This window comes from Canis lupus, chromosome 3 (genome assembly GCF_011100685.1).
Source record: "Canis lupus familiaris isolate Mischka breed German Shepherd chromosome 3, alternate assembly UU_Cfam_GSD_1.0, whole genome shotgun sequence".
NCBI lineage: Eukaryota > Metazoa > Chordata > Mammalia > Carnivora > Canidae > Canis > Canis lupus.
Window position 1 is genome coordinate 91983668 of NC_049224.1, and position 25052 is coordinate 92008719.

Below are 25052 nucleotides of genomic sequence, written 5' to 3' on the forward strand. Positions count from 1 at the left end.
GTTTCGATCTTTCCCTTGTGACTCATTTTGCGCCTGCGTTTAGGTGAGTTCTCTGCGACGTCGGCTAAGTGTGCACTTACGCCCTGCTTTCTCATTTCCCCCGCGCGTTCTAATTAATCCAATTTGGGAGGTATGTTCACGGGCGAGTACTAAGTGAGGCTTTGAAAGCATTTGTTTTGCAAATAGATACCCAGTTCGCTATTCCCCTTGATTGAATCCACCCACACTTTGTCACCAGTTTATGAATTTTAGAAACAACAGCAGGACTGATAACAGGATTTCAGGATTGCGCACCATGTCCCAGGGAGCCAGCTGTGCAGCCGTCGTGTGTTACTGTGGCTTTTTACCTAAGAGGACAGATACACGGTCTAACCTCACTGCCACCTGAGGACATTCCAGCTCCCAGGACCAGGGTCCCCCAGGGTGGGCCTCAGGCCCTTTCCCGTCACCGGATCGTCTCACCCTTGGGGGCTGGCTAGCCCCCACCCTGGGGGAACCCTCATGACCCTCCCGCAGGTGCCTCTCTGGAACTATAGGCTGCTCACAGGGGGCACTGGGCACCCCGCTTCAGCCACGTCTGGCCACCTCCCAGGTACCCCTCGGCCCAGGAAGTCCCTGCTCAGGCTTCTGGATGCCGATTTCTGGCCTCTGTGCTCTCTGCAGGATCAGGAGGTTCTCCCTGGGGCCTGCCATCCAGGCTGCACCTCCTCCTGGGTCCCAGGAACCCAAGCATAAGGCCAAGTTTGCCCAGGGAAACTCCCAGGGATGCCTGCCTCGGCCTCCTGCAACCCTGTAGGGGCCCAGAGCCCGAAGGCCCGGCAGTGGCACACCTGCTGTGCTTCCTTGCAGTGACCCCGGAACATTTAAATGATCCCTGCCTAGGAGCGTGCTGAGGTGCGGGGGTAGGTGCGGTCACGCTCCACTGTCAGGATGCGGGTGGGGGCAGGTGCGGCCTGGCGAATGCGTGTGCATGGAAAGTGTGTAGATGGCTGTGGCTGTGCCGGTGTGAGGCAGGTACCTGTGTAGGACAGGTTGGGGGGGCGTGTACGCGTGCGCAGATGCAGGACAGGTGTACGCGCGGAGGTGGAACAGGTGGGGCCTGGTGAGTGCCAAGCAGGTGCACGTGTGTGTGTGTGTGTGTGTGTGTGTGTGTGTGTGTGTGTGCAGGGCAGATGGGGCCGGGTGGGTGCGGGGCAGGTGCATATGCGGGTGCAGGGCAGGTGCGTGTGGGTGGGCGCGGGGCAGGTGCGGGTGCGAGCAGGTGAGTGTGCGTGTGTGAGCGCGCCCGCGGGGCAGGTGGGGCCTGGTGGTTGCGGGGCAGGTGCGTGTGCGGGTGCAGGGCAGGTGGGGTCCGGGGGCTGCGGGGCAGGTGCGTGCGTGCGCGCGCGGGGGTGCGGGGCGGGACCTGTGCGGATGCAGGCAGGTGTGAGCAGGCGCGGCGGGCGGGAGGGCCGGGCGGGGCGGGCGGGCCCGGCCTGCAGCCGCCCGCGTGGTGCTGCGCGGCGCTCGCGCCTGGAAACAGGAGGCCGCCGGGCCGGAAGCCCCGCCCGCGCGCGCGCCGCCTGTCCCCGCCCGGTGGAGCGGCTGCTGGCGCGGCGCGGCGCGGCTCGGCACGGCGGCGCCCGGGCGCAGGCGAGCGGGCGGAGCAGCGGACGGCGCCCAGGCCGCCCCACGCGCCGGGCTCGCGGCGGAGCGCGCCGGACTCGTCGGGGCCCGCGGCCGCCCGCGCCTTTCAATGGGCAGCTCGCACTTGCTCAACAAGGGCCTGCCGCTCGGTAAGGCCGCGCGCGCGCATTTCCGGCCGCGGGGGCGGGGCGGCGGGCGGGGCGGGCGGGCGCGCGCGGGCCCCGGCTTTGTGTGCGAGTGCGCGTGCGCGCCGGCCTCCGCGCGCCGCCGGGGGCGGGGCCGGGGCGCCGTGCGCGTGCGCGAGCCGCAGCGTGCGAGTGCGCGTGCGCAGGCGCCGCCGTCACGCCCGCCCCGCCCGCTGCCGCCGCCGCCGCCGCCGCCGCCGCCTCCGCCTCCTCCTCCTCCTCCGCCGCCGCCGCCACCACCGCCGCCGCCGCCCGCGCAGGTGACACAAAGGGGCGCCGCGCTCGGCCCCCGACCCCCCAGGCCAGGCCCCGCCACAGCCGCGGCGCGCCCGGCGTCCGGCCCCGGCGGCCCCACGGCCCCCCCGCCGGCCCGGCCCCCTGCGTCCGGCCCGCGTGCGCCCTGCGTGGGGCCGGCCCGGCCTCCTGGTCGCGTGGGCTCGCCCCGCCCGGGCCCCGGGGCCTCGCCGCGCCCGCCCCCGGCGCCCCCGCCCCCGCGCCCGCTCGCCCGGGACGAGGACGGCCGCCGGCAGCCGCGCCACCTGCCCGCGCCACCTGCCCGCGCCCGAGCGCCGCCGGCCCCGGGGGTCCCGGCTCGGCCCTGCAGCCGCGCCGTCCCCGAGCCCGCGCCGCGGGAGCGCCTGCCCGGCCGCCCTCCTGCCTCCTGCCGGCCTCCCCTCGGCCTCCGCGGGCGCCGTGACGGGCCCACCTGCAGGGAGGAAGCCGGGGCCGACGCGGCGGTGGCTGCGCGGGCCCGGACGAGCGGCCAAGGACCGGCCCTCACGGGCGCCCGCCTGGGCAGCGGGACGGTCGGGCGGCAGGCGGGGGGCGTCCGCGCCGCGCGTTCCCGGGACCGCCCCAGCCGCCGGGCAGCGGTTCCGTCGGGGCAGGATCACGCAGAAGAGCTCGGCAGCAGCTGGGCCCCAGCAGGGCGCACCCCGCGGGCGGTGCGGGCGCCCCGGCTGCGGGGACCCGGCGTCGCGGCTCTGCGTGCCCGAGGTGAGGATGCCGCGTGAGGACGAGGGCCCCCGCGGCCGCCGGCGCTGCCCCTGGCTCGCGGGCACTCGGCCTTCCCCGCGGCCCGGGAGCTCAGGGTGAGCCGCAGTGCCGGGCCCGCGCCCGCCCGCCCGCGGTCTGCCCCCTCCTGCGGCTCCCAGCGCTGCCTGCCGGGCGCTCTGCCCCGTTGCCTTTCTGGGTTTCTTTTCGCCGCGGTGTTTGTGGTCACCGGCTTTGAGCACGTGCTTCCATGTGGGCCTCCGCGAGGCCTTGGGGGGACGCGCTCGGGGTTAGTCTGTGTCTGCCGCGCGCAGGCGTGTACCCTTCAGCCTCCGTGGGGCTGTTTGTGCAGTTCCAGCCTGTCCCACCCGGACGGCTTGCTCTTCCCTCTGCGTTTCTGAGAAATGGACTCGTGGCTGGGGTGACCTGTCTCAGCCCTTGAGCCTCTCTCCTGGCTGCATTTGGGGTTTCCCTTTCGGTCCCTTCAGCTTGAGGACACGCGGGCGGGGGTGCTGGGGGCACAGCAGGCTGCGACCCCGAGCTCTGGGAGGCTGCAGCAGCCCCTTCTGTGGTTAGTACCCGAGGTTGGGCCATCGGGTGAGCTGTCAGAGGTTGGCCGGTGGAACCCTAGTGCGGGGGAGGCACCTCTGCCGGAGAAGGGCCCTTGGGCTTCAGAGGTGGCCTGGCCTTGGCTCCCCAGCGGCCCGGTGGAAGGGGCCAGCAGGTCATGAGCAGAGAGCTGGGCCGTGATGGGGCTTTCTCTGCCACGATCTCGCCTGCCCCTGGAGCGCCCTATGCCAGTGTCCTTGGGGCCTTGCCCAGTCTGAGTAGCTGGAGTGCAGCTTGCTGCTGGCCGCCCGCGGCTCCTGGGCGCAGAGGACCCAGTCGAAGGCTTGTGCAGGCTTTTTATCCTGTGACAACAGCCTCCTCAAAGACTCCTGGCTCCTGAGACCAGGGGCACGAAGGAGGACCCATGGCAGGCTCGGGGGGCAGTCCACAATACACCTGCCTCGGGTTCCCAGAGGGGACTCCAGGAGCTCACTGCGGATCAGCCACGGGCTGCACGCTGGCCTGGGGCCCTCGCCTGTCTGCCCAGACGAGCTGCAGGACACCTGGCGGGGCAGGGTGGGGGGGCATTTTCCACCCAACCACAGAGCTCACAGGCGCTCTTAGTGCTGAGTTGTTTCTGCCTGTGTCACCCTCAGGGTGGGGGTCCCTCACATCCCTGCCAGCCCTGCAGCCTGGCCATAGACAGGCTGGGAGGACGGTGGGCACCTGGCAGGACTGGAACCTGGGACCTTGGAGAAGAAATCCCAGGGGGTCAGCGGGTGGGGCGGGGGCTGCTTTCTGGACCCTCCCCAGGCTTGGACTCTGGCCTGTCAGGAGGCAGGCTCGGTGCCCACAGCAGCTTCGTCCGGCCGCCAGTCCTTGAGTCTGATGTGCGAGGCCTGCCCTAGAGGACGTGTCCCCATATGGGGTCGCCCTGCAGCAGCTGCTGAACGTCGCGTGCGGGAGGGCAGGGAGGTGACATTCCTTGGGTCCCCAACCAGTGTTCTCTGCACGAGGACAGGGTTCTTGTTTGTGGGATCCTGGAGCATCACAGAGCGAGCAGGACACGTGTCAGGGCGCGAGAGAGGACTGTGTGGGAGGCAGAGTCTCGGTGACGAGAACGTGCCTTTGCAGCACATGTGGGGGAGCGGGCGCCTGTTTGGTTTACAATGAGTTGGGGGACCACACGGTGTGGTGCGTGGGTCTGTCCTGCTGGAGTCAGTGTGGCCGCTGGCCTCGGGGTGCCTGGCACTCACGCAGACCCTGCCCCCTGGAGGCCTCCAGACCACGGGCAGCCGGCAGCCGAGGGGAGCCTCACTGCCACCAGCTGGCTGTGCTGGGCCCGAGTGGGGAAGGGCTGCTTAAGTACAGCGGGGGGGCGGGAGGGAGCCTCTTCTGGGGAGGTGGTGGTCAGGGCTGGATATGCACAGCCTGCTGGGGCAGGGGACGTTGGGGTCTGACGGGCTCCGGGCCTAGTTTCTGAAGCCCTGGTGTGTTGGGGAGGGCTGCGGTGTCCTGGGAGGGGTCCCGGGCAGGCGGGAGGTGGCCTAGCGTGTGCGCCTGGAGAGGCAGCAGGGAGCACTCACAGAGAGCTCTGGGGCTGAGGGTGGGATGCTGGTCAGCCACGGGGGGCCGCGCGAACGCCAGCAGCTCGGGTGGCCAGGATCTCAGTCCCCACCCCTGGCTTCCCGCTGCCCCGGATGCCAGGGAGCTGTTGTGAGGGGCCCGGGGTGTCCCCAGAGTGTGCCAGCAACACCCTGTCCTGGGCCCGGGGGAGCAGGAGGCCGGCCTAGTGGTCAGTGGGCCGACGGGGGCCAAGGAGACCCCGCCCCGACACCTGTCGGCCCTGAGACTCCCGGGGAGATGGCGAAGGTGGTGCCGAGAGGGTCGCGGCCTGCTGCGGGGCCCTGTGCTGCGGGTGATGGCTGTGGTGCGCTCGGGCCTGCCGACTGCCCACCTGGAGTTACGCGAGCCACCCGGGCTGGCCTGTGCCCTTTGTGCGGGGCCCGTGGGGTGGCGGCCGCTGCAGCCCAGTGGGTCCTGGCGCCCCGTGCCCCCAGGCCGTGCTGACTGCCGCGTCCCCCACCGCCTCACTGAGTTGCGGGGATGCCACCCCCGTGTGGCACCCCGGCCTGAGCCACCACCTCTTGGAGCACAGTGTATCACCAGGGACGGAGCAGATGTGTGCGCCAGGGTGGTTGTCGGGGTTCCGTCTGCACCAGGTGGCGGGGTGCCCACGGGAGCCCCTCTGAGCTGGCCTGCTCACCCTCCTGCCAACGACAGCAGTGGGACATCGGGAGGGACGCAGAAGCCCGGAGTGCTCAGCACTGGCAAGTGCAGGGGCAGCGCCGCGGTCAGGCCCCTGGAGCCCCGTGCGCTCTGGGGAGGGGGAGGCCGAGACCCCACCCCAGCCCCACCCCGATGCTCCGGAGCCCTGTGTGGGTCATCATGGGGCAGGGCGGAGGGACGCGGGCAGCCGTGGGCACACCCCGCCTGGCCGCCTGCAGGCGTGTGGGCCTGCGTGTGGGGAGCGCGGGCGGCCCTGGGTTCCGCGGGAGCACCTCCGCCGGGGAAGCCCTGGCCGTGAGGCTCTGGCTGTGAACGAGCAGGAGATGGCTGGACACGCTTTCTTGGTGTCCTCGCGTGGGTGACGGGTTTCGTTGCCCTGGAGGAGGAGCGCCCCCTCGCTGTCCCGTGACCGGTCGTCCTGGTGGCGGGGCACACGTCGACCCGGCCTCACTGCCACCTGCCGCCCCCGGGCTGTTCGCCAGGACGCCCTGGACCTGCGCTGGGCAGTTCAAACGGGTTCAGGCACTTTACATCCTGCAGTAGCATCTCCTTAATTTCACCATCTTTTTGTTTTACTACGTCCTGACGAGCGTCTTTTAGTTTGTGTGAGTTAACCTTTCCCGGCAGAGCCGTCAGGGATGACGGGGGGAGCCCTGCCGCTGGCGGATGGTGTGCCGCGAGTCTGGGGCCCTGACCCCACCCGCGCCTGCGCATTCTCGCCCGCCCTCTGCCACCACCCCCCCGCCCCCCGTTGTCCATGTGGCCTCTGCACTCGTTCTGGGCATTGAGGTCACTCAGCGGGGCTCCCACGTGGCGTTTCCAGGAACAAGATGGAGTTTGGGGTTTCCACGGCACGGATGCCCCCCAGCCTGGGCCTCGCGGCGTCTGGGGGTCCCTCCCTGGGGGCTTTTCCCCGTCGCGCTGCTGCTGCTGGCCTGGGCTCGGGCTCCCCCCGCATCCGGCCTGGGACCCGCGGCCTGGCCTTTGAGCCCCGCGCCTGCCAACGCACCCCTGGGTGGGCACACGCCGCCCTGGCCCACGGGCCGCTCTAGGCGTCTGCACCTCGGCCGGGTGTGGGCAAAGCGGGGCCTCCGCGAAACAGCGTTTTCACAGAAGAGCTGAGCCTAGGCCGCTCGGAGCGCCTGAGGGTCCCGTCCCCTTGGCGGGGCTGCGGGGACCCGCGTGGACACAGCGCCAGGCCCGTGGCCGAGGTGTGCAGGAGTGCGGTCTGCCCAGGGCCTCGCCGCCCAGGACGGTCCCACTGGGGACCCACGCTGGCTCCTCTAGCTTTAGGAAGAAAACCGCAGACTGGCCACAGCAGCAGGGCCGGGACCCCTGCTCACTTGGCGGCCCCCGCGCTCGGGCCCTGCCCCCCGCCCTTGGTGGCCGCCGGCTGGAGTCTGCATGGACTGCTCCTTGGGCTATGGGGGAACGCGGCAGGGGATCAGACCTGGGCTGCGGGGTCACGGCCCCGGGGCACAAGTCACCCTCGCCGGCAGCGGGCACCGGGGAGTACTGGCTCCCAGGAGGCCAACGCTGGGGAGCCAGGTGGCCCCTGGCCCGCACCCAGCTGCTCGTACCCTGCTCCTCTTGTGAAGGTCAAGGTCGCGGGGGAGGCTCGTGTCTGGGGGAGGGGGGCCGTGCAGCCACACCCCTGACCGGGCCTGCCCCCCCCACCATGGAGAGAAGCAGGGCGTAGTCACCGAGGGTCCCTGAGTGTCCTCAGTGCCACCCTCCCGGCTTGTAAGGGGAGAGCGACATCTCGTTCTGTGGCTCAGTGGGTATGTTCCTTACGGAGCAGAACGTGGGGGGTCACGTGCGGTTTCCTTTGGGGGTCGTGAGGCTGCGAGCCGGTGACGAGGTTCAGGTGCTGTGTCCTGCAGCCCCGGGGTGGGCCTGGCCGGGCGGAGTGTGTCCCTGCCCTTGCCTGCCTGCCACCTCCTGGCCCCCTGGCCCCCTGCCCACCACCCCCAGCCCCCTGCCCTAGGTCCCCAGCCCACCACCCCCAGGCCCCTGTCCTGGGTCCCGAGCCCCCAGCCCACCACCTCCTGGCCCCCACGCCCCCTACCCCAGGTCCCTGGCCCTCAGCCCACCACCCCCCGTCCCTGCCCCGGGTCCCCTGTCCCCTGCCCTGGGTCCCCAGCCCCCAGCCCACCACCCCCTGTCCTCTGCCCTGGATCCCCGGCCCCCTGCCCCGGTCCGTGGCCCCCAGCCCACCATCCCCCAGGTCCCTGGCCCCTAGCCTGTCACCCCCTGCCCACCACCCCGGGTCCCCAGCCCCCTGCCCACCACCCCCAGCCCCCTGCCCACCACCCCCTGTCCCCTGCCCCGGGTCCCCAGCCCCCTGCCCCGGTCCCTGGCCCCCAGCCCACCACCCCCCAGGTCCCTGGCCCCCAGCCTGTCACCGCCTGGCCCCTGCCCACGGTACCCAGCCGCCTGCCTGCTGTTCCCACTGCCCCGAGCAGGACTCTCAGCTGAGCCTAGAGGGCCAAGGAGAAAGGGGCCCTGGTGCCGTCGCCAAGGGCAGCTCCCAATCTCTGGGTAAGGGGCAGCTGTGTCCCCCACAGCAGAGACGGGTGTGGCTTGGCCAGGGTCTGTCCTCGGGGAGCAGACTCCTGGCACGGGCAGTGGCCGGTGTGGGTGAGGGCTCCAGGTAGAGGCCTCTCGGGACTAAGGAGACTTGGCTCCATGTGGGCCCGTGGTCATCGCGACCCTGATCTCCCACCTTGTGGCATCAGCACTCTCTGACCAGGGGCCCCCCCATTTCCCTGGCGGAAAGCCTGTGTTTCCCAGGCTCAGTGTCCCCGCGACCTGGGAGCTGGTTACGCAGGGTCAGCGTGTGGGCTTGAAACCCGCAGAGGGAATCGGCGGGGGAGGCGTTCAGTCCATGAGGCCCGGGCGGTGGACCGTCCCAGCCCGTCTGCTCGCAGCAGGCCCACCCAGCCCTGGCCTGGCCACAGCTTCAGGGAGGCCAGGCTGCCTTCTGCACCGTGGAGCCCAGGCCACCACTTGGCAGGGACGGAGGTCCGCACCCCGAGGGGAGCGTGGCCGGCTGGCACGGCCCAGGCCCACGGACAGGATGCAGGACGCCTGCCCTCGCTGTGCAAGCGTCTGGAAGGGGGATCCACCACGGGTTCCAGGGGCCACAGGCCATCCCTGCAGCAGGCCCGTCCCCCGTGGCCCCACCCCCTGGAGCTCCTGCTCTGCGCTGGGCCTCCCGAGGGCCGGATGACGTCAAGGGCATGGTGTGCGGCCTGGCCACGCCTCCGGGCAGCCCCGCTGTGGTCCCCATGCACAGAGGGCCACGCGCTCAGGGTGGGTCCAGCGCTCCCGGGGCCTGAGACCTCAGCCTGTTCCAGAAAGGTGTGCGACCCACGCACGTGACCTCAAGTCTCACGGGAGCTGTGTCGGGTCAAGTGCCTGTGGGGCCCGCGTGCGGGGGCGGGGAAGTGGCGTCCGTGTCCCAGCCAGCACCCCCGGGCCTCCCCTCCTGGCGGCCTCGTCACGGAGGCCGGGGAGGCTGTCGGCAGTGTGAGTAGGAGCTGGCACGGCGGCCCGAGGACGCGGAGGGACCTTCAGAGTCAGCCTCCCGCTGCACCTGCGTCCCCGCTGCGCCCAGCCGTCCCCTCTGCCGGCCGCGCGCCCGCCTGCAGGCAGGTCCCCCCAGGGGCAAGGATGTGGGGAGAAGCCTCGCCTGTGAGCCTTTGGCATCTGTGAGCTGTAGCTGGCCCTCGATGGTGTTTTAACATGTCTCTTGTGTTTTTTAGTCAGACTTTGACCCCGGCACAGGCTTCAGTGGTCGCCGAGGATCAGGAGCCTAGGAGCTTTGGTTCAAGACAATTAAAGACGTGGGATGAGGATCCAGTGACAGACGCGGTTCTGCCTGGGGATTCTGAAGATAAAACGCTTTGAAAAGTCGAATTCATGGTCGTGGAAGCCGAGCCCATATTAAGAAATGTCAGGTTGGTAGGGGCTCCTGGAGCGCGCAGCAGCTGGACGCCCGTCCCTCGGTGCCCGTGGAGCGGCTGTCCGTTCCGGCTGGGACGGCCCAGGTGCCCCGGCCGGTGCGGCGCATCAGGACAGTGACGCCCCACGGTGTGCGGCCTCCGTGAAGCCCCATGGGCGGTGGAGCCGGGGGGGCCTCGGGGGTCCCAGGTGGGCAGGCCTCAGGTCAGCACTGGGCTGGTTCTGGTCGTCCTCCCATGAACTCCGTGCCAGGCTAGGGTGTTACCACGCAAACCCAAGTCCCGTTCCGGCGCCGGCCGTGGGTTGGGAGGCGAGTGCCTCCCTGGGTAAGGGGGTGTCAGTGAGCTGGGGCCCTGGCGCTGCTGCCCGGCAGGCCCGTGGACAGCATCCCCTCCCTGCTGCCCGCGGGCCCTGGCGTGCTCCTGCGGGAGGCGCCGTCGCGTCGGCGCTCCACAGCCTGCCTTGTCGCCTCAGGAACTTGGAGGGCGGGAGCTCGGCGCGCGGCGTGACGGCCCGTCCCTTAGAAACAAGCGCGGGGTGCTGACGGCCGTGACCATAAGCCCCTTGGCGCAGGTACATGAGGGCCCTGAGGCCTCGCCGTCCTCCGGGTAAAGCTGGAGAGGTGAGCCGTGCCGTGGGCCCGGCACCCCGCGGGTGGCAGGAAGAAGCTCACAGGGGACTGCGGGGAGCGCCGGGGAGGGGTTGGGGCCTCGCGGACCCTGCCCTGCACCCAGCAGGGCTGCTGCGTCTTGGCCGCTTGCGTGGGCGGTGGAGAAGTGCGCCCGTGGGGGTGGCTCCCTCCTGGGCTCTGGGCCCCCTGCGGCCCAGCCCCACCCCTGGTTCTCATCCTGCGCCAGAGCTGCCTGTGCACCGGTTGGGACGGGTCTTGTTGAGGCCGTTGGGGCTGGGGGGTGGATAGGGCCACTGGCGGCTGCCATGGGTGTCACCTGGAGGCCTTCGTGTCCGCCTCAGCCCAGGATGAGGCCCGGTGACCTCCTATATGGAAGGAGCTTTTAGTGATTCTAAGTCGTCTTGTCGTGAGACGGTCAGGGGCCCTGGCTGCGTTCAGTGCTTCACCCCTTCCCTGCCTCTGTGTCTCCTTTCAAACCTGCAAATGAGGTGATGCCGGGCATGGGGGATGGTGCTGGCAGGGTTTCCGGGCGGTCTCAGCGCTGCCGTGGACTGGGAGCCGTGGGTGTTGTCGTGACACCTGTTACATTGCAGTCTGCGTGTTCCGGGGTCAGATGGTGGAGGCCCCAATGCCTCCACGCGTGCCTGGGACCCCGAGGCCCTGGGGGTGATGCTGCTCAGCAGGGGTCCACTTTCGTTTGGGGGTCAGCGAGCTGTAGCAAACACTGGTTTGCTTTTCATGGAGATTTTTTTTTTACTCAGGCTTGACAAAATCCAGGTGCGTGGACACGTAGAATTCTCAGGGCCTGCCTGCGTCAGGCTGTGGGGGCGGTGGATGGCAGGGGAAGCGAGGTCTCAGCCGTGGCCACCGTGGGAGCTGAGCGTGCACTCCTGTCTCCACAGGCGTCCGACCCCCGATCATGAATGGGCCCATGCATCCCCGGCCCCTGGTGGCGCTGCTCGACGGCCGGGACTGCACGGTGGAGATGCCCATCCTGAAGGACGTGGCCACGGTGGCTTTCTGTGATGCCCAGTCCACGCAGGAGATCCACGAGAAGGTAATGGCGCGGGGTGCTCGTGGGAGCGAGGAGGGCAGGAGGGTCCCTCAGCTGTGCGCCTCCGTGGCGCCTGAGCCCCAGGTTGTGGCCATCATTGCCCGCGGCATCAGAGGTGGGGACAGGGTTCCTCCGCCGCACCTTGAGCCGCTGCCGTTGTAACCAGTTGTTGCCAGGAAGTGGAGCCTGGGGCCGTGGATGTGGCCGACGAGCTGTATCGCCTGGGGCCCATGTTGGCCAGCGAGGGCATCGCAGGCTGGGCCACGCAGCTGCACCCTCCCAGCGCCGGCATCCAGCCCGCTAGCGGCGTCACCAGGCCTGCCCGGGGATGGCGCGGGTGTCTCGGGGTCCCAGGACCGGCAGGGAGAGAAGGTGGAGCTCGGAGCCTCGCAGAGGGATGCAGCAGCTGCAGGAGCGTCCAGAAGACCAGAGGGCTCGACGCTGAGGCCCTGACGGCTCCCGGGGACCGAAGTCTCAGGCCGGGTGCCGCTGGGGGAGGGGGACACAAGCACGTGCCGCGGGTACCAGAGGCGCGAAGCCCGCAGGCTCCCCGCATCCTGCGCGTGCACATGGCTGGCGCGCTCCCAGCGGCCCGGGGCTGTAGTGCGGGGGGGTGCGGGGGTCAGCTCTGCAGGCCGCCCTGCACGGGGCGGGGCTGGGTGACCGGAGCCTGCTGTGCCCCGGAGCAGGGCTGGGAGGGCAGCTTCTGGCCACTTGTTGTGGATCTTAAAGGGTTTCAAAGTAAAAATATTAAAAACCCAGCAATATCGGGAGCGAGAGACCGGCAGACAGAAGTGTTGAAGCAGCCTGAGCGATATTAAAGCAGGTTCTGAGAATAAATCTGAAAAGTGACACTAAACGGATGTTTTCCTTTAAGATCATAACTGATCAAAATGATCGGAGGTTAGCTAAGAGCCAGATGTGCAGTCCGACCCCGGGGAGGGTCGGGCTGGGCCTCCGTGTGTCGGCGACTGCCACCCCCCCTGAGCATGCCGAGAAAACCCCCGGTGCCAGAGGCTCCCGAGGGATGGGACGGAGCGCCCTGGCGACCCGAGGGGCACGCGGACGAGCAGCGCGGCGGGGGAAGGCGCCCTCCCAGCACCGGGGGGCACTCACCGGTGCAAACAGGCAACTGGAAACGGTAAACTGACAGGAAGCTTAGAAGCCACAGTCCAGGCCTCCGGGCAAAGATGTGGAGCTGCGCAGATCCAGGAGCTCGGGCCTGGTGCACCGTGCGGCCCATTTCCCCAGCCTGGCTGTCAGGTGTGGCCAGGTGACCGAGTCCAACCAGGAAGAGCCACCAGGCTTTGTGTGCAGAGCCACCTTCTCTCTTTCTGCTGGCTGGAAACCAAACGCAATGGCTGGAGCCTGGGCAGCCACCTGGAACCCAAGAGAAACCGTGTTTGGGAATAGCTGAAAAATAGGATGGGAGCCCTGGGCCCTGCTGGCTGTGGAGCTGACACAGGCCCTGGACCACTTGTCTGCAGGCTTCAACTCAGGGAGAGACAGCACATCACCATGGATCAGGGATTTCTGCCTCGTAACTAGCTGGACGCCGGGTGCTAAGTGTGGAGGAGACACCATGCTATTACTACGGCCATGTGGTGAAGGAACCTTCCAGAGCTCAGTGGACACTCTGGCTGTCCTGGTGTGAACCCAGGACGCGTGTTGGGCCCACAGGATGCTCTGCTGTTCAAGGAGCACGTTACCCTGATGCCGGAGGTGGGGGGCCATTAGCTACAAAGAGTCGCGGGCTGCTTCACATCTCCCAGGGAAAGCAGTTCTCGGCGCAGCGTTGTGTATCTGACCAAAGTGCAGGAGCCCTGAAGACCGGCACCTGCGGAGGAAGGGGCGCTCGTGAGAACAGGGGCTTGTGGGTGGGATGGCGCTGTCAGCCGGCCCAGAGCAGGGGCCCCCAGGGCCAGGGGACAGTAAGGCAGCACTGGGGACATGTCCGGGAAGATAGGAAGGACGTGGGAAATACAGCTGCAAGGCGCCCAGTCCCAGGAGGGAGGTGCTTGGGCCAGGAGACGTGAGGGGAGCATGCAGACAAGATTTGACCCGCATGACGGCACGGGGTGGCAGCAGGGTCAGTGTGACTCCGAGCAGAGTGTCGGGCCAGGGTCGGCCTCACCGGGGCCGTGAGCAGGTGGAGAGGGGAGGGAACGCGGGGAGGGAGCCCTGGCACAGCCACACGCAGGCAGGTGTCCCAACAGAAGCATCAGGGGAGCTGCTGGGGGGCATGTGTTTCCCACCCCACAGTCAGGACGAGGCGGAGGTGTGTCCTGCAGAACACGGGGCTGTTTGTGGGGGCACGGTCAGAAGCAGTCACGTGGCAATGTCAGGACAAAGCACGTGAGAAGTGGCCGGGTGGGGACAGTACCTGCCAGAGCCGGAGGCTGGACAGCGGATGCTCAGATGCCCCCCGACAGCAGGAGGGGGGCACCATGTGGGCGGCGACGCTCTTGCTCCACCAGGGCCACAGCCACGGCCACGCGGGCTTTGCCGGGGCTTGGCACTTCTGCTGTCCTCCAGGCCTGCGCACGGCGGTGGCACAGGCCCCCCTGGAACCACACAGAAGTGTGTTGGAGGCACTAGGCCACTGCTGAGCTTTTCTGGCCGCAGCCGCACAAAACGAGCCACACCCTCGGTGTGGTCCTAGAAAGTCAGGTGTGCAGAAGTCCCGGAACCTTGTGCATCGGGCACCTGTGTGTGAGGGGCAGGAGCGAGGCCCCGATGCGGCGCAGTAGGCCTTGGCTTCTCTCCGCGAGCTGCCCACTGAGTCCCCCGCCCTGCTGCCACTGGCCCCGTGGCACTCCATTCTGGGGTGAGGACGCGGTCAGGTCCTCAAGCCTGACAAACTTGGTCACAGCTGGCACGTGGTGACGTGAGTGAACACCTGGGGGCCCCCCGCAGACCACCTCCCTGGGAGTCCATGTGATGCCTGGCGGGATCCCAGCCACTCCGCAGTCCTGACGGGGCGTGAGCAGCCCCCTGGAGAGGAGCTCGGGGCTGGCCACAGGAGTGCGGTGGCCCAGGCCTGGGTCCCCTGGACGGAGCTCCCTGTGTGCAGGCCTGCAGCCGAGCCGGTCCTCCCAGGGCGGTTGGGCAGCCCTGAGCTGGGGTGGTCTCTGCCCTGAGAACGCCTCGCTGGGCACCACGTGATTACAGCTGCTCAGTAGAAAAAGGAATCGGACATGAAACCAATTTATTAAGAAACGTCAGTAGGTCACACTCAGGCACGTTGAGACTAAGGTAACAGATGGCCAGTTTGTGTCCATCACACGCAGCATCTCAAACTCTGCCCTGCTGGGCGTCGTGAAGTGGGTGCCAGTGGGTGAACGGCCCCCCGGGTGCGGCCAGCTGCCACACCGACACCCTCTCAGAGGCTTCTCCGATGGACCCACTGCTTTCCAGCTCCGAGGACCGACCTCCAGGAAATCGTGGAATTTTTTTTTTTAAGATTTTATTCATTTATTCATGATAGATATATATATAGAAAGAGAGAGGCAAAGACACAGGGACACAGGGACACAGGCAGAAGGAGAAGCAGGCTTCATGCTGGGAGCCTGACGTGGGACTCAATCCCGGGACTCCAGGACCACGCTGTGGACCTAAGGCAGGCACCAAACCGCTGAGCCACCCAGGGATCCCCGAAATTGTGGATTTTTATGGCAGCACAGCCAACAGCGGAGCAGCCCAGACACCCCAGCAGTTGGAACTTGGCATGCGTCTTGGCTTGTCCACGCTGGGACGGAGCAGGCACAGTCACAGTCGTGATGCGATTGCGTCCTGCCATGGCTCAGGGCTCAGGCGTGGGCACACACACCTGCCCGTGCTTGGACACTCTTCCTCCCCGCCTGTCCCCAGGCCAGTGCCTCTGCCCGGTCACCCCAGGAAGAGGCCCGTGCATGCATCTGGGTGCCCAGGCCCAAGACTCAGACTCACCCTGCAGCCTCCCCCTCCACAGTCCATCTGTCCCTGGATGCGTCTGTCCTCTTTCCAGGGCACAGCTGTGTCCGAGGCTACCCTCCTCTCCGGTCCACGCAGCTCAGCACAGGGTGGCAAGGTCTGCCCTCCCCGCTCCGTCCAAGCCCTCCCTGTGTGCTCCCCGTGCACAGCACTACTACTTGGCTGTCGCACGAGGGTCCTCACCCACCCCACGGGCCAGGCAGGGAGTGGGAGTACATGCAGCCTTGACGTCCTGGGAGTCCAGGGGGAGGCGTCAGGACGTGGGCAGCTCCCTGCCTGCAGGAGCAGAGATCCCCAGGACGCTCAGTGCAGGAACAGGAGCAGGGGCCAGCGGCACTTTGCAGTCCCTTGAAGGCCCAGCCAGCCCGCGCCCCCTTGGCCCGTGTGGGGTCCCTGTGGGCACGTGCCCCGGGCCACGTTGGCCAGCCTTGGAATGGTCTGTATTTTGGGTTGCCCTCTGTCCGACAAGCTCAGCTGCTGTAGAGAAGCAGATGAGAGGAGCAGTCAGCAGCCTCCCCATGGGCCCTGCACCCCACGCAGGACCCCTACTGTGCCTCTCACATCAGCCCCGAGTCCAGGCTGTCCTGGGCACCACTTCTCGCTGCCTTCCTCATCCTGGGGTTCAAGGTCACCATGGCCTGCTGTTGGCGTCCCTCGCCGGCCAGGACACCCAGAGCCAGCACGAGAAGCTCAGTCTGGAGGAGGGCAGCGTGGCGGACGCCGGGCTGCGGTGCCCAGCAGCCAGCGCATGCCCTTGGGTGGGAGGTGTCCTCGATAGGAAGGCTGCTCTGCGTCCCCTAGGGAAGGACAACCCCGGCCCTCGGCTGTGAGGCTCCGTGCGCCTGGACCATCCTGGGTCCCCGGCCCTTGGGCCTGGAGACCGGACACCGTAGGCACCCACCGGCGTCTGGCTGAGGTCCGTGCGCGACTTCTGCGGATCACGCCCTGGAAGGCACCACTCACGGGGCTGCCCTCCTGGACCTGGGACAAAGCCCCGGGAGCCAGGCATTCCCCACCCCTGACCACAGCCCGGCTGTGGCGCCCACCTGCAGGCCTCGAGGGTCAGGAGGCACCAGCTGGGGTGCTGTGCACGCGCCTGGCCCTGCGGGGGCGTGGTCTGCATTGCTGGGGCCTGCGGGGGCGTGGCCTGTGCGAGCCTGGCCCTGCGGGGGGCGTGGTCTGTATTGCTGGGCCCTACGGGGGCGTGGCCTGTGCGGGCCTGGCCCTGCGGGGGCGTGGTCTGTATTGCTGGGGCCTGTGGGGCGTGGCCCTGAGGGGGCGTGGTCTGCGTGCGGTTGGCCCGGCGGGGGCGTGGCCCGTGCGGGGCTGGCCCTGCGGGGGACGTGGTCTGTATTGCTGGGCCCTACGGGGGCGTGGCCTGTGCGAGCCTGGCCCTGCGGGGGGCGTGGTCTGTATTGCTGGGCCCTACGGGGGCGTGGCCTGTGCGGGCCTGGCCCTGCAGGGGGCGTGGTCTGCATTGCTGGGGCCTGCGGGGGCGTGGCCTTGTGGGCCTGGCCCTTCGGGGGGCGTGGTCTGCATTGCTGGGTCCTGTGGGGGTGTGGCCCCTGCGGGGGCGTGACCCGTGCGGGCCTGGCCCTTCGGGGGGCGTGGTCTGTATTGCTGGGCCCTACGGGGGGCGTGGTCTTGCGAGCCTGGCCCTGCGGGGGCGTGGCCTGTGGGGGCGTGGTCTCCGTGCGCTTGGCCCTGCGGGGGGCGTGCCCTCCCGTCCAGGTCTTGTCCGCACCTGCGCAGAGCTGCAGCTGTGGTTCCTGCGGGGCGGGGCGGGGCTGGAGCCCCCGCTTCCCAGAGGTCGCCCCGGTTGGGCGGTTTGCAAACAGTAGCGCCTCGGCCCACGTTGTGCAAACTCGGGAGACAGGACACTGACCTGCTCCTGGGGCTTCACGAACGGCAGCCAGGCCCGGAGACGCGTGGGCAGCGTCAGGGCCTGCGTGTGGGCGCAGATGGGGCCGTGGCGAAGCGGGCTGACCCGGGCCCCGGCTCCGACCCGTGTGCGTGCCGTCCGCGCCCCGGCGGGCCCTGCGGTTCCGAGGCTGTGTCCTCCTGCGCTCCTGTTTGCCTGGTGTCCACGCGGAAGGCGAGCCTCCTACCCGCCCTGCCCAGCGCTTCTCTCCGGGGGCGCGGCCTCGGGCTGCTTGGGGGTCTGAGCGCAGAGCCAGCAGGTCACCCTGCGGTCCCCTCGGATGTCACAGCAGTGGCTGCTGCCCTAGGATGTCCGCAGTCCCCAGCACACAGCGGAGGCGGGGGGGGCGGTTTCGGGGGGACGTTTGCAGCTCCCCAGCGGGGCCCGGCCCCTGACCGCGTGGCCCCTCCGCCGGCAGGTGCTGAACGAGGCGGTGGGGGCGCTGATGTACCACACCATCACGCTGACCAGGGAGGACCTGGAGAAGTTCAAAGCTCTGCGCATCATCGTCAGGATCGGCAGCGGATTCGACAACATCGACATCAAGTCAGCTGGGGATTTAGGTAGGACGCCGGGTGTTTCCTCCCTTTTGCGACTTGGGGTGTTGCTTCTTCGGCGCGGTCTCCTCAGCTTTCCTCTCGTCCTTTGGTTTTGCTTTACACCAAGGATTCCCTTGCAGGCCCGTATTTGGTTGGAGGTCACTTGTGAGCATCTTTCAGGGTTCAGGCCCCCCCCCAAACTCCCCAGTCAAACCGGCTCTCTCAGAAAACTTTGTAGGGGTCACGTGCTCTGACCTCCTCCCCGCGCCTGGGGAGGGGAGCTGGTACTTGAGCAGGGTGCAGCTGCAGGGGGTGATCCTCCCATGATCAGGGCGGGCAGCTGCAGGAGTAACCTCCCCCCCATGAGCAGGGTGCACACCTGCAGGGGTGACCCCCCCGATGAGCAGGGTGCGCAGCTGCAGGGGCGACCCCCCCATGTCGGCGCGCAGCTACAGGGGGTGATCCTCCCATGATCAGGGCAGGCAGCTGCAGGAGTGACCCCCCCATGAGCAGGGTGCACACCTGCAGGGGTGACCCCCCTCATGAGCAGGGTGTGCAACTGCAGGGGTGACCCCCCCCATGAGCAGGGCGCACAGCTGCAGGGGTGACCCCCCCACATGAGCAGGCCACACGGCTGCAAGGATGAACCCCTCTCATGAGCAGGGCGCACAGCTGCAGGGGTGACGCCCCCCACATGAGCAGGGCACGTGGCTGCAGGGGTGACCCCCCATGAACAGGGCACGTGGCTGCAGGGGTGACCCCCCCATGAGCAGGTGCGCAGCTGCAGGGGTGACCCCCCCCCATGAGCAGGGCACGCAGCTGCACACACAGACCCCACCCTCCCCATGCCCGGTCTTGCCAGTCCTTTCCCCTGGTGCAGCTGAAGAACCGGGGTCAGAACGGCCTGCCATTTGCGTCTACCGCAGACTCGGTTTATTCTGCTCTCGCGAGGACCCTCGTGCCCTCTGCTGGCTCACATGATGGAGCCCTCCCGCCCCACTGTCACCCGTCCCCAGGCTGCATCCCCAGCAAAGGCCCCTGCAGCAGAGTTGACCACAGCCTGGATGCTTTCTGCCCCGGGGACTCCCGGGGGGCTTTATCCCTGTTCCCCGAGTCTGTCCTGTCTTGTGATTCTACAGGCTGGGCTCTGTTCCTCTACCAGGGACAATCAGGGCCATGCCCTGTGGTCACCCTGGCCGTGTGTCCCCAGATCTAGGGGATGGTGTCCCTGTCACCTGGTCCTCCTGCTCCTCATCTCTTGTGTTCACGGTGGGCTGAGATGTTTCCAGAAGGGAGTGGAGGATCCGCTCTGGGCCCTCTCACAAAGCCCTGTTCACGTGTTGGGCATCATCCTGGCATTTAGGGTAGCGCAAGGAACCGGTAGGCGCCCTCCCCTCGGCAGGGAGGTGACCAGTCCCCGGGAAGCACTGTGCAGTCACAGGGGCAGGGGCGAGGAGGCGGCAGGGCAGGATAGGTAGGCGGGAGGGGCCAGGCTCGGGAGAGGCGGGTAGAAGCGCGGAGGTGCTGGGCATAGAGAAGCCTCAGCTCACTCCGCAGGGCTGCTGAGGGGCGGTGGGGGCCGTGGGGCTGTGAGGACAGGGCCACTCCGTCCAAAGCCAGGTCCCAAATGGCCTGGGGGCCGAGGAAAGCAGGAGGGGTGGGGCCTGCGTGGCTGTGAGCTGGCGGTCAGGTGGCTCATGGTGCAGGCAGGGAGACCCGGGTGTTGGCACCTGCCTGGGTGACCTCGCCTGTCCCGTCCCGCCTACTTGCTGGACCCGCAGGCGGGCCTACATGGGGACGTTTCTGCGGCCCGTCTTGGGGGAAGCACCAGGACTGGCGTTGGTGACCTCGCCCGCGCGTCTGTGTTCCCAGGCATCGCTGTCTGCAACGTGCCGGCGGCGTCTGTCGAGGAGACCGCCGACTCCACCATGTGCCACATCCTCAACCTGTACCGCAGGACCACTTGGCTGCACCAGGCGCTGCGGGAAGGCACGCGGGTGCAGAGCGTGGAGCAGATCCGGGAAGTGGCTTCCGGCGCCGCCAGGATCCGCGGGGAGACCTTGGGCATCATAGGACTCGGTGAGTTAGCGGAAGCCCTGTGGCTGTGCTGCTGGGCGCCCCCCCCCCCCCCGCCCCGAGGCAGCGCAGGGCCGAGTCCTCTCTGCCCCGGGAACACCGGCTGTGGGTCACACAGGTGCTCACCAGTCACGTGCCTCTGCACAGTCGTGCCCGCCCACTCACACGCTGACCTGTGCTCCCTGTGCTGACACGCCTCCCCCACCCGTACCCTGTGGCACCCTGTGGCTGAGTGGACGTGGCCTTCAGGTGAGGGCCAGGTGGCCCTCAGCCCTGCTCCGGGGGGAGCTGCTCACCCGGCGCGCGGGCAGCTGTGAGTTCTGTTTCTCTGCCTTGTGTGTGGGCGCGTGTCGCTCCGAGCTCGGGCTCCATCCACCTGGGAGGCCCCGTGTGGACAGGACCCTGCCCCCTACTGGCCCCCGTGCCCTCCCCGCCCCTACCCCACCGGCTCTGCAACAGGAGAACCATAGGACACTTGGGGTGTTCTCGAGCCAGGCGCACACGTGCGTGAGTGCAAGGTGCCCACGAGGCACAGGCCTGTCTTCGGTACAGCTCCCGCCTTGCTGGAGGGGACGCACGGCCCCCCGGGGCGCTGTGCCCCTCCCCTGGGTGGGGGGGCACCTGACCTCAGCCGGCAGTGTCGTCAAGAGCCAGGAGGCCCCATTTCAGCGCGGCTGCGCCGGCGCCTTAGCCAGAGCCCCCGTCCAGTGCGTCCAGCGACTGCTCCCTTCAAGGTTGTGGCTACTTAGAGCGCGAGCAGCGGAGCTCAGAGGGAGAGAATCCCAGACTCCTCCCTGAGCGTGCTCTGTCGCGTGCGCCCCCCCAGGCGCCCTTCGGGGATGTTAAAGGTGCTTGGAGTTTGGGTTCCCACGTGCTGCGTGGCAGACGCTCCGTGCGGGATGTCGGGGGCAGCTGTTACCTGACCTCCCAACGCCGCCGGTTAGCAGTTTGGGTGGCATTGGCAGGACTGCTGTGCTCTGGCCTCACCTGGGGTCACTTGCAGGCGGGGCTGTGGCCTGGGGCCTGGTGGTCCCCTCTGGCGGACGCCCTCCGGTGCGCACGGCCCGCTCGGGCCGCCTCAGGTGCGTGGGACGTTCCAGCCACCCGGGGGCTGCAGGAGGGGTGGGGCCCTGAGAGTTGGGGCCGGGCAGGCTGGTCCTGCGTCCAGGTCAGTGCGTTCCTCCCGGGGGTGCTCTGAGCCCCTGTGGCCCCCTCCCTCCAAGGAGCGGGGCCCCTCGTCTGAAGTGGCAGCCCCACCCACGCACTCCCTGGGGAGCACCTCCAGCCCCCCGCCCGCTCCCTGAGTCCCGGCCCCACACGGCCACGCGGGTGTCCCTGCACTCGGCATCTGGATGCAGGCGCCCACGGGGCTGTGCCTTGCACGCCGAGCTAGGCCCACGGTGACGCGGTGTGTCGCCCTGCCAGGTCGCGTGGGGCAGGCGGTGGCGCTCCGGGCCAAGGCCTTCGGTTTCAACGTGCTCTTCTACGACCCCTACCTGTCGGATGGCACCGAGCGGGCGCTGGGGCTGCAGCGGGTGAGCACCCTGCAGGACCTGCTCTTCCACAGCGACTGCGTGACCCTGCACTGCGGGCTCAATGAGCACAACCACCACCTCATCAACGACTTCACCGTCAAGCAGGTGCGCGCCTGCCCCGCCTCCCCCGCCGTCCACAGCCCTGCCACACCCGCACCCCCAGGTCGGGGCAAGGGTCAGGGTAGGGTCACGGTAGGATCACGGCTAGGGTCAGGGTAGGGTCACAGCTAAGGTCAGTGTAGGATCACAGCTAGGGTCAGGGTAGGGTCACGGCTAGTATCAGGGTAGGTCACAGCTAAGGTCAGGGTAGGGTCACGGCTAAGGTCAGGGTAGGTCACGGCTAAGGTCAGGGTAGGGTCACGGCTAGGGTCATGGTGGGAGTTCTACACGTGCCACCGTTTCTTGACCCACGGCAAGTGCCTTTCCCTGCCCTGCGGGCTCCACCGCTGGGGGTCGTCTGCACTGAGGGGCCTGTTTCCTGAGTTCTGGGGGCTCCTGGCCCCACACACAGGGCACACGCCGCACCCGACGGGCTGGGTCCTGCAGTGAGCGTGCCCGTGCGGCGCTTCAGTGCCGTGTCTCCGGGGCAAAGACAGATGGCGGCTGGCAGCGTCACACCGTGGCTGTGAGGCGTGGCCCTGGGTCAGGCAGGAGCTGGAACTAGCAGTGGCCTCTCATGGGCTCCGGGGTCCCCGGCGGGGGTGTGTGTGTGCCCGCACGGGGTCTGCCCCTGGCCCCTGTGGCCCCGCGGAGGATGAGCCCAGGCACCCGGGGCTCCTCTTTGCCTCCAGTCGGTGGGGTGGGGCTGGGGAGGGCGCAGGCACAGGCGTGGCGCTGGGGCACTGGTCGGAGCCGCGCACCCCCAAGACCCAGGTGTGGGGCTGGGAGCTGCCTGCGTTCCGGGGGGCTCAGGACCGTTGGCCCGAGGACGTGAAGCTGCATGGGGACCGAGCGGGTGCTGCCACCCGAGGGAACAGGGCTCTCTGGCCACTGCACCGAAGACCATGTCTCTGGGTTTTGTGTCCGTCATCCCAGGATCACAGGGTCCTGAACCCACTTCCGCAGCTGTGTGCAGGGGTAGGGGCTTGGGCCACACCGTGTCCCAGAGGCGCCACATCCTTTCCATGGGGGGATGTGCATCTGGGGGGCCGGGCCAGGAGAGCCCACAACTGCAGCCAGGGGTCCTCTGGGCGGGGTGCGGTCCCCAGGCAGGGTGGGCGCAAGCCGAGAGGCCTGTGTGCTGATTCACGTGCTGCTGTTTTTGTGTCCTCCCAGATGCGACAAGGCGCCTTCCTGGTGAACACGGCCCGGGGCGGCCTGGTCGACGAGAAGGCCTTGGCCCAGGCCCTGAAGGAGGGGCGGATCCGGGGTGCCGCCCTGGACGTGCACGAATCTGAGCCCTTCAGGTGCCTCCTGGCAGCGCCCTGGGTGATTCCTGGATGCCACCTCTCCCAAACCCACCCTCGCCCGCGCTCACACCCGCTCGCAGTCTGCAGGCCCCAGGTCCCGTTCTTGGGCTTTGTGTCCAGCCCCACCAGGGCCCAGTGGGCAGGTGGCCAGTCCTGGAGGCGGGATGGCGAGGGCTCGGTCACGCGGTGCCTTGGGGCGCCGAGCCGTGTGGCCGCGTCTGCAGAGGCCTCGACCCAGAAGGGGCAGCGCTCGTCAGCCCTGCCGAGAGGGTCTGGGGCCTGGGCCCCGCAGCTCCAGGGACCAGCGCTCCGTGGCGGGGCCGGGGTGTGGCCACAGGCAGGGTCACGCTCCCTCCGCCCCAGCCTGACCGCTTTGTGCCATTTGTAGCTTTAGCCAGGGTCCCCTGAAGGACGCTCCCAACCTGATCTGCACCCCCCACGCGGCCTGGTACAGCGAGCAGGCGTCCATCGAGATGCGAGAGGAGGCGGCCCGGGAGATCCGGAGGGCCATCACAGGTGAGGTGGCCCCGAGCCTCCCTCAGAGGCCGTGAGATGGACCTGCCCCAGCAGGCGTCCCCCGGGGGGCTCCCCGCACAGCCCTCGAGCCCCCCGAGTCCCCCGAGGGTGTCCCACGCTGCCCACTCACGGTCACCCCGTGCCCTCACCCATGGGCCGGACGGCTGGCTGAGCTGGGGACCTGGGCTGGGCCTTGTCTGCTGCTCCCCGAGGTCCCCAGGGCTGGCAGACGTGGGGGGCCCCTGAGGGGCATCCCCTGGGCTGGGGAGTCTCGGAGCTGCGAGCTGCTATGTCCCGGGAGGAGAGGCGGAGGGGGAGCCCCGCTGCGGAACCGCAGCCCGTGTCTGCCACCGAGCTGCCACAGTGCTGGGGGCAGCCACATGACAGGCCCTTCTCTGTCCACCGTACATGCCAGGCCGCATCCCCGACAGCCTGAAAAACTGTGTCAACAAGGACCACCTGACCGCCGCCACCCACTGGGCCAGCATGGACCCCGGCGTAGTGCACCCTGAGCTCAACGGGGCCGCCTACAGGTGAGCGGGTGTGGAGGGGGCGGGGACACGGGGTCCCCTGGAAACGCGTGCTCGTGTGCGCCCCAGGGGACCAGGGGCCGGGCTGTGGGAGCCAGAGCCACCAGGCGTGAGGCGAAGAGCCCATGGAGCAGCAGGCCGGGGAGGAGTCGAGGCCTGGGGGGGTCCCTGGGCCGAGGCCACGGAAGGGACCCCGCCAGCCTCACGTGCCCTCTGTCCTCCCAGCAGGTACCCGCCGGGCGTGGTGGGCGTGGCCCCCAGCGGCATCCCCACTGCCGTCGAAGGCATCGTCCCCAGCGCCATGTCCCTGTCCCACGGCCTGCCCCCCGTGTCCCACCCGCCCCACGCCCCTTCTCCCGGCCAAACCGTCAAGCCCGAGGCAGATAGAGACCACGCGACCGACCAGTTGTAGCCCGGGCGGAGCTCGACGGCCTCGGCACGGGCAGGGCGGCGCCCTCGGAGCGGCGTGTGCAGAGGCGGCGCCTGCGGTGGCCCCGGCGCTGCAGAGACTGTCCAGGCGCCGGGCGGGGGAGGTGGCGCCGGCCTCCCCGCGTCCGCTGTAGTTGTCCCGTCCCGAGGGCCAGCCGCTGTCCTGTGTCCTTTGCGTCCTCGTTAAGCAAAAGAAGTTAGTAGTTAATTCTATCATGAATGTTCTCGTCTGTGTACAGTCTTTAGAACATTACAGAGGATTTGTTTGCTTAGCTGTCAACAGCAGGAGAGCCTGAGCGAACACTCAGCAGGCCGCGTCACACGGCGCCCCTCGTGTGGGACCGCGCCCCGGAACGAGGCAGTTGGCAAACTTCTCAGGACAACGAATCCTTCCCGTTTTTCTTTCTACGCCACTCAGTGCATTGTTTTTTCTACCTGCTTGTCTTATTTTTAGAATAATTTAGAAAAACAAAACAACGGCTGTTTTTCCTAATTTTGGCATGAATCCCCTTGTTCCAAACAAAGACGGCTTCGCAAAGTGGCTCCAAGAAGTGCGCGTCGCCCACAGCGCGCTCGGCCGTCGGCATCTGTCCTGGGGATGTGAGGGCGCAGCGTCCCGGCCTGCGCGGGTGCCGTCCTGCTGACGTGGTAGGCTAGCAATATTTTGGTTAAAATCATGTTTGTGACTGTAACCATTTGTATGAATTATTTTAAAGAAATAAAAATCCCAGAAAGAGCCGGCAGGCCCAGCGTCTGTTTCGTGGCTTTGCGGCCCCCCGTGGGTCTCTGTCCTGGCCCTGGTGGCCTCGGGGGCTGGAGCGGGCGGCCCTGG

At 68.2% G+C, this 25052-nt stretch overlaps 1 protein-coding gene across 6 annotated transcripts; it reads left to right on the forward strand.

Annotated features, from left to right (window-relative positions):
* Positions 1 to 1657: 1657 nt before the first annotated feature.
* CTBP1 (C-terminal binding protein 1) lies at positions 1658 to 24958 on the forward strand. Of its 6 annotated transcripts, none has more exons than XM_038533618.1 (10): positions 1658 to 1775; positions 9410 to 9604; positions 11142 to 11296; positions 17605 to 17749; positions 19598 to 19804; positions 21227 to 21441; positions 22612 to 22742; positions 23134 to 23261; positions 23677 to 23794; positions 24017 to 24958. In XM_038533618.1, exons 2-10 carry the CDS (start codon positions 9598 to 9600, stop codon positions 24201 to 24203), a joined length of 1293 nt encoding a protein of 430 aa, XP_038389546.1. In that variant the 5' UTR covers positions 1658 to 1775; positions 9410 to 9597; the 3' UTR covers positions 24204 to 24958. The 6 variants fall into 6 exon arrangements, with proteins under 6 accessions (XP_038389546.1, XP_038389544.1, XP_038389545.1 ...); XM_038533619.1 differs by lacking the exon at positions 1658 to 1775 and adding an exon at positions 2010 to 2071; XM_038533620.1 differs by lacking the exon at positions 1658 to 1775 and adding an exon at positions 2686 to 2807.
* Positions 24959 to 25052: the final 94 nt, after the last annotated feature.

Coding starts and splice junctions, on each gene's coding strand:
- CTBP1 (XM_038533616.1), top strand. CDS start 1,736: ATGGGCAGCTCGCACTTGCTCAACAAGGGCCTGCCGCTCG. Junction 17,750..19,597: donor CAAGTCAGCTGGGGATTTAG/GTAGGACGCCGG, acceptor CTGTGTTCCCAG/GCATCGCTGTCTGCAACGTG. Junction 19,805..21,226: donor CTTGGGCATCATAGGACTCG/GTGAGTTAGCGG, acceptor TCGCCCTGCCAG/GTCGCGTGGGGCAGGCGGTG.